The sequence below is a fragment of the Phoenix dactylifera genome, unplaced genomic scaffold, assembly GCF_009389715.1.
Source record: "Phoenix dactylifera cultivar Barhee BC4 unplaced genomic scaffold, palm_55x_up_171113_PBpolish2nd_filt_p 000026F, whole genome shotgun sequence".
Lineage (NCBI taxonomy): Eukaryota > Viridiplantae > Streptophyta > Magnoliopsida > Arecales > Arecaceae > Phoenix > Phoenix dactylifera.
Genome location: NW_024067667.1, coordinates 180,114 through 190,899, shown reverse-complemented (window position 1 = coordinate 190,899; position 10,786 = coordinate 180,114). Strand labels below are relative to the sequence as shown.

Here is a 10,786-nt window from a genome sequence, read left to right as displayed (position 1 = left end):
GCCCCCACTACCCCAGTGGTGGTGCGAGGCTTGCTTGCAGGTTTTCCGGTGGAAGGTGGAGCACAATCAACATCGACCAAGGCAGCTCAGACGGAATCCCGTTCACACCGCTGTGCCAATCGTTCTCGGTTTGGACCACCAGCAACATAAATATATTAGTATCTAATTGATAAATGATATGATTTCTGCCCTAATTGCGATGCAACGCATGGCGAGTCACCGGCTCACGGCCCCCGACCGTCCCGCGGAGCCGGGTCTACCGAGATGGTGGCTCGGGTTTAGTGGGAGCGACCTTATAACCAGATTTTTTTCCCGGGTGGGCTTCCGTGAGTACCGGTGGATGACAACCTTTTTCTGTTTTTTTTAAACTGAACATGTGGGAAACCGAATCCTTGTTGGCTGTCGGATCTTTACCAAAAAAAACAAAATTAGTTTTTTTTTTTTTTCCAGCACTGCTCATGCAAGATTCGCAACAAAACGGCGGTTTTTCCGCTGCGGCGACGCGGCCATCAAAGCCGACGACGTTTGTCGTTTTGTTGTCCCCCTGCCCTCCCTCTCCTCCTCCTCCTCCCCGTCTTCGCGAGACCGCCCCCCGGCGCCTGCTTTTCTATCTCTGGCCTCTGAGCGTCTCTTGTCGTCGATCATGTCGTCGGTAGGGCCTTCTTTTTTGTCATCAGAAATTGATCTCCATTGCGTATTTTCTTTGTGTTTCTTCTTGGAATGATGCTTGAAGTCGGTTAAAGTTCCCGTTTTCCGGTTGGAATCAGGAATGGGGGAATCCCCCACTGTTGAAGCAGGGGATGGGGTAAAGAGATGGATTTATTGGGAAATTTGGGGATTTGGATTTCTTTATTTGTTTATTCTTCTCGGAATTTCCTTCCGAGCGGGTGGAATGGAGAGTAGAGGGATCATTATGGGGGGAATGGGCATGGGATCTTTTTGTAGGTGTTTGAAATGATGGGAGATTTGGGATATACGGAGATCGGATTTGTGGAGTTTCTGGGAAAATGCTCCTTGGTTTGGATAATTATGGGAACTTTGGATGTATTCTCGTGTATGGATTTTATATAGGGTTGGGAGAATGTGGGAAGAGATAGAAAAATATTGGTTTCTGAAGGCTCTGTATGTTTTTATTTATATTTTTTGAGCAAAAAATTAATCTTGATTTGTTCTTTTGGAATTTGATGTTATTGCTTATGTTTTGAAGTCAGATAGGTTTAGGTCGATCGAACATCATTTGTCAGTTTCCAAAACATTCAAGTCTTTTGTTAATTCTCATCTGTGTCGTAATCTTCTGTTAAATAACATATATAATTATTTAAATATTATAGTTTGTAACATAGGTTTTCCATCCATGCTTTACAATGTGTACAAATTTTTTGTGTAAAGTTTTTATGTTTATGTCAAGGCCTTAAAGTATAGGGGTAGGGAGAATACTATAGTGCCTTCAGACAGAATCGGAGGTTTAAATGTTTCAACCGGAATTGCTTATTGGAACAATTGAATCATTGTTAAATCATTTCATAACCATGACTTCTCACAAGATTTATTATGGAACTCTTAGTTCTAAATTTTTTTAATCAAGTCAGAAACGGAGAAAAAGTTTCAAAATTGTTGTCCAAATATCCCTTCTTTTATTTAAGGCACAAATCTATATGATCAACATCACATTTTTAAGCCAAAACTGGATAGTGTTTAATACCACCTCAGATTGCTGCCTGTTCGTTTAAGCATCTTCTAGACACCAGTTAATTGAACATCTTTTCACCTTAGGCAATTAGAAAGGATGCTCTTGAAATTTAATCATGCATGTATCGTAATACCATTTATCTTGGAAAATATGTGATATGTTTGATTTCTACCTTTAAGTATAAGAGCCAAGGTGCTTTTGGTTTAAAAAATTGTTTCATACAGTTAATATGCACTGTAGTAGTATCATTGATATAAAACCAACCTGAGCCAATGCATAATAAAGATTAGACCAATTGTATACTTTTATTTATATTCTCATATGCCTTTTTCTCAGTGCATATGGCCAAGTTTGTTTTCATATTCATCTAGAACTTCATTCCATGCATGAACATGAATTATATATTTTGTCTACATTTCGGTTTTCTTTGTTGGTTTATCAATCCACCTAAGCATCTAGACAAATATGGGCTTGAGACATGAGTGATGCATAGAGATATGTTGATTAGCATTGCATAGTTATATCGGTGGTTTAGAGATAACTGATAGGAAGGAAGATTCTAGAGAAACAAATAAGGATGAGTATCTTGAAAAGGGAATCATGTAGCTTTTTGAAGGTAGATGGGTAAATATTACAGGGGAATAGCAACAGAACTTTTAGATGAGAAATCTAGAGGTCAATTCATATAGTTCTTAGGTTCTTAGAAAGCAAAGTTTGTCTGTCTTTTCTTTTCTTTTCTTTTCTTTTTTGTAGTTGAGGTTTGTGTTTACTATGATAACATCTGTCAAAAAAAAAAAAAAAGTTGTTGAACGTGAACAAAGTTAATGAACATAGTTTGCAAAATTTTCTCATAATCTGCTGGTCCACTGCCTTCTTTGAGATTGTAAACAAGATTGTTGATAACTCCCTTTTACATTGAAAATTTGCCCATTCCATGCATGTAAGATTCCAGCTTCTATGCCTATTTAGTTTACGGGATTTTTCCTATAGCTGTCGAAGCGGAAAAACAGTTGATACAACATCTCAAGCTCACCCTGACCATCATTTGGTGTGTGGGTGAGTCTTGCATGTATATGAACTATGAAAGTCTGTATGTTGCATAAAACCAGAAGCAGATTCATTAGTTATTCTTCTACTTTAGCATGTATTCATCATGGGGAAAATTTACTTTGCTCCTATCATTTCTCGTAAAATTTCATTGTAGAAAGTAATTTCTGTGGCCTTGCTTCCTTCCAGTCATTGTAGCTGCTTCATCTATATTCTGTTCTCATAGTTGCAGCTCCTGTTTTGCATCAGATTGTATAACTAGCTTGCAGCCTTGATATGTATAATTTCTCTCCCTCTGAATGTGGCAGGAGAAGAGCTGGCCACTGCCCAAATTTGGTGATTGGGATGTGAACAATCCTGCCACCGCTGAAGGGTTCAGCATTATATTCAACAAAGCTCGAGATGAAAGGAAGACGAGTGCCGGTAATCCAGGGGTCGCAAACTCTCCACGGAGAAACAATATGGGTGGTTTAAAACCAGATGAGACTTACCAATACCCAAGAAAGAGTGTATGATCCTATCTTGTTTCTATGTTTAATCATAACTCATTTAAGCATAATTACTCAATTGATTCATTTAATCCTATAGCACAATATATAGATAAGCTTTATGCATATCGATCAGCACAAAATTTTGCTGCTTTTTAATTTGCAAAAAGTTCTGCAGTGAGTTTTTATTCCACTGACAATTATATGAACTCGCAAGCAGAAAAAGTGGTTTTGCTGTGGTTGAGTGCTGCTGCTGGAGGCCTGAGGGATTTGGTGCTCATCATTTAGGGTTCCTACGATATAAAGAACCTTCTTTGTTGGAAAGCTGCTTCCCTTGGTGTTGCTACCCATTTCCAGTGGTCCTCATGTATCTGTGTTATATGGAGCAAGAAGAAAGAGTGGTGGTGGATGGACGACCTTAGTTTTATTCTTGATTTTTTCTATATGTTTGTGCGTTGGTGAGGACTGACTTGCTTATTTACCACTTATGTATGTTTTTGGTGTGTGAGTTGTTAGATCGGTAATTCTATTTAGCTTGTAACAGCACCATATATAAGATATATTTATTGTAAAATTTTCCATACTGTTTTCATCATTGTTGTTGTTGTTCAGATTTGATTATTCTGATGCTTGACATCACTATTTAGGAGATTAAATCTTGTGGAAACTTCAATTTTGAATTAATCATTGATACAAGTTGGCGATATTCCTCCCATATATCGTCATAATTGAAGCACAGCCTTTACCCTTATCATTTCATATATGGATTCCACTCCGGCATGAAAAGCTTTCTTGCTTCTCATCTCTTGGTTCCATAAACAGACCTTTGCATTATTACCAAATAGGGGTGAAGGAGGATAGGTTAATATCCATCTGGATATATTTTCATGTTTGAATCTATTCAAAGACATGGATAGACATGAATAGACAAAATCCTTATCCAAACATCATATATAGTCATATTTAAACTTATGTAGCATTAATTAATTTTACCTTCCACATAATGATATCATTGATTTAATGGTCACAAAGTTGACTATCTAATTGTATCTCCACTTCCAATATTTGTCTGTTTAAAACAAATATAGTTATGAATTTCTGCATCCGACTAATATTTATATTTGAATCTAAATTCGGTAAACAAAAACACAGAGGGATATGGATATACCAATATATGATCTGCATCCATTTTCAGTCCTTTTAAACTGAGTACTAGAATGTCCAATAGGCATGATAGAAATCATTAAATGACCGATATTTTCACCAAAGAGACTTAAGATTCACATGAAAAGGTGCCCCAAAAATTTAGCATTAAGGGAAAAGAAAAGAGCTTCAAGTGAAGATTCCGGCCATGGAAGGGACCTTGTTTCTAGTAAAATAAAACTGGTGAATAACATAATTACAGCATGACGGCCATAGGCTGAATAGAACTCTACATCATCCAACCCCAAAAATATGTATATAATTTCCCTACAGTGAAGCATATGTTATGCACGTCAGAGGATGATACAGATAGCTGCAATCTTCTTATTTAATTATAAATGTTATTATTTTTCATGAGATAAAAAGGACGCACTTCAGGAGTCAAGTTGGACACTTGCAGATGCCATACAGCAGCTCAGATAAAAGGTTTTCTTAACTAAATTTTTGAGACGACTGCTAAAAAAGTTTGACAAAATGCTGTTTGTCCAATACCAGACAGCTAATTAAACCTAGGTTTGGCTACAACTTTGGGTGAAGGCAGATACACTACGTCAAGCACACGAGTCAAAAGATTGATCACGAACATAAAACACAATTCGTCTGTATCAAACAAGCAATGCTTCCCAACCAAAAGGCAATTGATGATTTTAATCAACACTAGTTTATACCAAGCGAGAAGCCAAAAATATAAACAAACAAAAACCGTTTCCCCATTAAAGGCTCATTAAATTTGACCTGGTACTTCTTAATTTAGAGAAGAAAAAGGTGGGGACAAACCCCTAAAATGCAGACTTTGCAAGCAAAATTAAGACTTTGTTAAGAAAATACACAAATGGTTTCTACATAGAAGTCTTAAAACCTAATAGCTGCAAAATTCCACACAAAGCATCGATGGTGAATGTTTCCAACAAGCTCTCATAACCCAGAATCAAATTTGGCCCGCTACCAATCAGTTTCCATTGTTCAGTGTGACTTCACATATTCCTGAACTATATGTAGACCCTCTGATTCTTCGCCATAATCCTGTAAAATAGAACATCAATGGTTACAAATTTGATGGCCACTATTTTCTCGACGCATGCCCTGGTTGGGGGGTGAAAAACATGCCCACTAAAGAACATTGCTAGAAACATTAATAATTGATATAATTCAATCTCTACCTTGATAACCACACATGAACAGCCTACAACTTTTCTTGCCTTTCCCTCAGAGTCAATCTTGCATAGCTGTAGATTAAAAGAGGAAGAAAAAAAAGATGAATTAGGATGATGAAGCAGGATTAAAAAGAACAAGAAATATAAGCAACAGGAGGGGGGTTAACAGTTACATGGCAGCATGTTTTAACAATGAAAACTTTAAGATTAGAATGAAAAGCTTAAAATACATTCGCAGGCACATCTCTATATCTAACAGGAGAGCCTTCCAACGACTAAACTCACTTCTTGTAGCTGGGCTTTTTCTTCTACTGGAAGTGCATATTTAGAGCCCCAATAAAGAACAGGAAGGGGGGAACAAAAAAAGGTACTCCACATTTTTTTGCCACCTCATCTACCTTCGAGGTAGGGAGACATAAAGAAGCCACATGTAGGAATGTGAGGAAGAAATTCAAGAGAGAAAACACAAGATTTTAGTAGTTCCCCACATCTCTAAATTTTTTATTTACTCTTTATCTTGAACAGACCAATTTCTCTTTTTATCTAGAATATAGAGTAGTCTAAGAAGGCTAGAGCATTCGAATTTTTTTAAAAAATATTTTTCTCCTCAATTCTCATCTGATTTTATTTTCTTGAGAGATCATGTCCATCCATCTTGTTTTTATCATGATGTTTTCTTTATCTTGCTCTGATCATCATTCAGTTATTTACTAAAATATATACTTGCACTCATCTTTGAAACTCAGCGTGTGCATTTCATGGGCCAAAAATTCTACTCATATAATGCATGAATATGCAAGTACTGGCCTGAGCATTTAGACAGTTTTTTGCTCCAAACCCAAAATAGATAATATATTCTAATACACAACCTTAAAATACAGAAATATAGAACAATCAAAATTCATCGGCCTACTTCATGAAAAATGGGTAAACAAATCATTTTTTTACAGGCATTTCAACTGATATCTCCTGTTGATTCAAAAGCCTCAGAAACATTAACAGAACAGAGGTCAAGTGTCGCATATTAAGACAAAGAACATGAAAGCAAACTCCAGCATGGGATGGTAGTTTTAATTAGTGCCTTGAAACTCTCAAATTTGATCAAACAGCTGCCATGTAATGACATAACTGACATGCTCAGGAAATATTTTCTCTCTTTCAGATAATCTGCTGTTAAGCATGAAAAGCAAAACTAAAAAAGAAATAATAATGATTATGATGATATAATAATAGACATATTTGACTAGTTACTTACCCCTGCCCACTCGCCAAGGGTTTTTGCACTTGGTACTGTTACTAAATGCACATTGTGATCAGCACAAAGTGCTTTGACCAACTTGACATAGTCAGGCTGGTCACAATCCTCAGCTAGAATACAAAGCTGTGCAGCATGCTTTTCAATCGCCTTGGCAGCTTCATGGAGCCCACGAACAAGCCCATCATGGGCCAATGATTTCTTCATCACAAGTTGAAGTGCTGTCATCAGGTCCATGGGCTCTCCAAGAGCTGGAGCAGCAGTTTCGACAGCAATACCATCTTCGCTATCATAACAGAATATGAGAATAGGTCAGATGGGTACCGACTGTATAAAAAAGTCTGACTAGCTACTCTCTTAATAATTTAAGCAACTCCAGGAGAACCCTTGAATCATTATGTTAAAGATTTTAACTATCTCATTGTCAGTTGTTTTATTGAGAGAATTGTAACACAGAATAAGTATGTAATATTTTCATGCCACAAGTTGGACAATTATTATGCTCTTCACGGCAAGGTTACAATTGGTGCAGATACAGATCAAATAATGCAAGCTGGAGAGCATCCTAACATAATTTGTTTTTCAACTTGTCTCAGAGGTAATTATAAAATCTTTTGAACATATAACTACATTGCCAGATAATAAACATCCTTTAATGAAACATGCCTGTGTCAGTCGTACTGAAAATACAACAAACAGATAAAAGATTCATTCTTACTTCCTTTAAAGTAGATCTGTTGCTCGACTTGCTTATTTAATTACCTTGTGCAATGAGATTTGTAATTTTGAACCTAATGACCATTTCTTAAATAAGGGCACATGATGGGGCAAATTAAGTGAAAGACGAACATAAGTTTGAATCAAATGACCATTTCTTAAATAAGGATCCTCATGAGCATGGAACATAATGAATGATGAACAGGCACTTCACAGCACTTACATAAGAAATGAAAATTCAATTCCTTGGGTCATGCTGTTAAATAAAATCAGAGTCTTGTGAAAATATGTCGTGGTCCCTATACTTCAACATGTTCTAATGGATCATGTAGAACTTCATTAAAAATTACAAAGATGAACCAAGCCCTTGTAACAGAATTTTCCATCAGCAATATTTGAAGGTGAAGGCAATATAGAACTAAAGTGCCCATGGTATTGTTAGCAATAATGTTCGGGACACTATCATAACTCATGATCAAAGTCATTGTGATTCCAAATCCCTTTGCAAAGAGACAATGCATCAAATCCAATCATTTCTTAAAATTTGTTAATTACAGCTTATGTATGTACCACTATTTCAAGATGTAGTGCATAGGCTGCATATGCATATGCAGTTCCCTGACTGCACTAAAAAGAGAATTTTCTTAGCACTCTGTTGACACATATTGTAGGGGTTGCATTGCGTGGCAACATATAGAACTATTGCTCTAGGTTTGCATACAACTACGTTGATTTTAGTAAAAGGTGCTTTAGATGCACGTGGTTCCAAGTTAATGCCAGATAAAAAGGATTTCGGTTATAGTTTTCCTTGCGACGGCCCAGGGCGCGGCGGTACTTGTGATATTTCTGCTTGGGACGCATTTTATTTGGCAGTTTTCTGGATGTTAAATACCATTGGATGGGTTACTTTTTATTGGCATTGGAAACACATCACATTATGGCAGGGTAACGTTTCACAATTTAATGAATCCTCCACTTATTTGATGGGATGGTTAAGAGATTATCTATGGTTAAACTCTTCACAACTTATCAATGGATATAACCCTTTTGGTATGAATAGTTTATCGGTATGGGCATGGATGTTCTTATTTGGACATCTTGTTTGGGCTATTGGATTTATGTTCTTAATTTCCTGGCGTGGATATTGGCAGGAATTGATTGAAACTTTAGCATGGGCTCATGAACGCACACCTTTGGCTAATTTAATTCGATGGAGAGATAAGCCAGTGGCTCTTTCCATTGTGCAAGCAAGATTGGTTGGATTAGCCCACTTTTCCGTAGGTTATATATTCACTTATGCAGCTTTCTTGACCCTTTCAGCATTATGCAACCATAGATATGACCACTGTTATGCGCAACCATACAAATAAGGCAGGTTCAAAACTAATGGTTGGGTTGGATGCAAGGATTGCCGAACCGAGCCGACCCAATCTCCGACCACGTCGGTTCTCTAATGGAAAATGGTTCCAGCCTAATTGGATGTGCCCGGAACCGGCCGAAATCGGACAGTTCCATCCAGTTCGACTCGGATTCAGTGTGAACCGGTCGAGTCGCACCGGATCCAGGGCTCGCTGTGGGGCTGTGGCAATTATTGTTCTAGTTCGATTCGGTTCGAATCGCTATCGAACCGTACCAGTCGCAGATCGGTACAAATCTCGATATCGGTTCGACTAACCTTGGTTGGATGTAGGCTTCAAATGAGCCAGACACATATTTGTTAATTATGATACAACAATTGCTACTAAAAATCAAGTACTAAGTACTAAAGAGTAGATATATCATTTAATGAATCTAAGATCTATAAAAATATCACTCTTATTATTTTTAATATATTTTATTTAAATATTTAAAATACTAACTACATATATATCAGCATAACAAATGCACTATTGGTCCCTTAACTGGCTGCATAATGCAGTCGCTTTTTAAAACATTGATATGTACAATCATTCCAATCAATCATGTTGCTTACAGGGAATTCTTTAACAACAAAACCATTTTGAAAAAAAAAATGACAAATTATGCATTGTTTGGTAAAACCTTATCTAAAATACCAATTCATCTATATTATATCCAAGACAGATTCTTCTTCAAGCTAGTCTATTTCTAAATCAGAAAACAATATATAAGTTTATAAGGTCTCAAACGAAACAGCACAATAAACAGATGTTTTATATCAATTGATGTTTTCCTAACTCCAGTTCCAGATTGTTAAGTATTCAAGGCTTTGGATAATTGAGGACAACAAGCAACTATTCATTAGACCATTCAGTTATGAAATACAATAAAGAAAATACTCAACTAGAAAATATATGCAAACTAACAAACAAATCATATCACATAAGGATCATTGCTATCCGTAATTTCATTTTGACAACAAGCAGGCGACAGTCAAGTCTAGCGAAACCAACACAGTCGATGAACTAACTAGATCATAATTACCAGTAAACTTACTTCTTCTCCAATAAAATAATATCATATAGCTGTTGATTTTTACATCCATTACTCACTTAAATGACTGAGATAAATCCAGAACTCAATTGAGCCAAATGTTCCCAGGTTCTGCTTCTCCTATCTTCCCAAATCCATTTCTTATTCTGATAAGTACTTTTTCGAATCACCATATCAGTGATCAAGCTAATAAACTTCAATTTGACATGAAGACCGGAAACACCATCTTAAATGCACAATAAGCTTAAGTCATATTTAACTAGATTGAAGTTATCATGAGTTTGCCTTCAACCAACTTCATGCAACAAAATTCTCTAAAGCTGGTTTCTCACATTAAGTGAAACTGTGATTTCTAAACAAAATATCTGGATATACTCTAAGCATAAAGATCACAACTTTCTCATATCAAAATACAAAAATATCATTAAAAAAACATTATACGATCAAGAACAAAACGTATAAAAGAAGACTTTTTCCAGAAAATAAAATCGACCAAAGGAACAGCAAAAGGAGCAGATCGGATTACGTACGCAGCCATTTTCTTACGATCGAATGGGATCTGAGGAGAGAATAAAAACAGAGAATTAGAAACAGAAAAAAAATCGAGAAAAAAGGGGTTCAAAAGGGGAAGGTGGGGAAGGAGGAGCGCCTCACCTCTATCTCTCTCCAGGTTTTTGAGCTAGGGTTCGGATGGAGAGGGCGGTCGTTATATAGGTTGGCCGTGACCTGGTTCGAGTTCAGATGAATCGGATCCAATATAAAATTTGTCTAGGGTCCGCTT

The 10,786-nt window shown here is 36.6% G+C and overlaps 1 protein-coding gene across 1 annotated transcript; it reads right to left on the bottom strand.

Moving 5' to 3' along the window:
- Window positions 1–5,048: 5,048 nt before the first annotated feature.
- On the bottom strand, window positions 5,049–10,775 carry LOC103713837 (40S ribosomal protein S12). The gene is made up of 5 exons (XM_008800877.4): window positions 10,660–10,775; window positions 10,536–10,564; window positions 6,838–7,123; window positions 5,589–5,654; window positions 5,049–5,451 (listed from the first exon to the last, which is right to left on the bottom strand). The coding sequence occupies exons 2-5, from the start codon at window positions 10,541–10,543 to the stop codon at window positions 5,392–5,394; spliced, it is 420 nt and encodes a 139-aa protein (XP_008799099.2). The 5' UTR covers window positions 10,544–10,564; window positions 10,660–10,775; the 3' UTR covers window positions 5,049–5,391.
- Window positions 10,776–10,786: the final 11 nt, after the last annotated feature.

Bases quoted from the DNA above. Each gene is read 5' to 3' on its own strand.
- LOC103713837 (XM_008800877.4), bottom strand. The intron at 5,655-6,837 runs GTAAGTAACTAG...TTTAATCTACAG, and splicing joins CCCTTGGCGAGTGGGCAGGG to CTATGCAAGATTGACTCTGA. The intron at 5,452-5,588 runs GTAGAGATTGAA...TCTATTTTACAG, and splicing joins GTTCATGTGTGGTTATCAAG to GATTATGGCGAAGAATCAGA.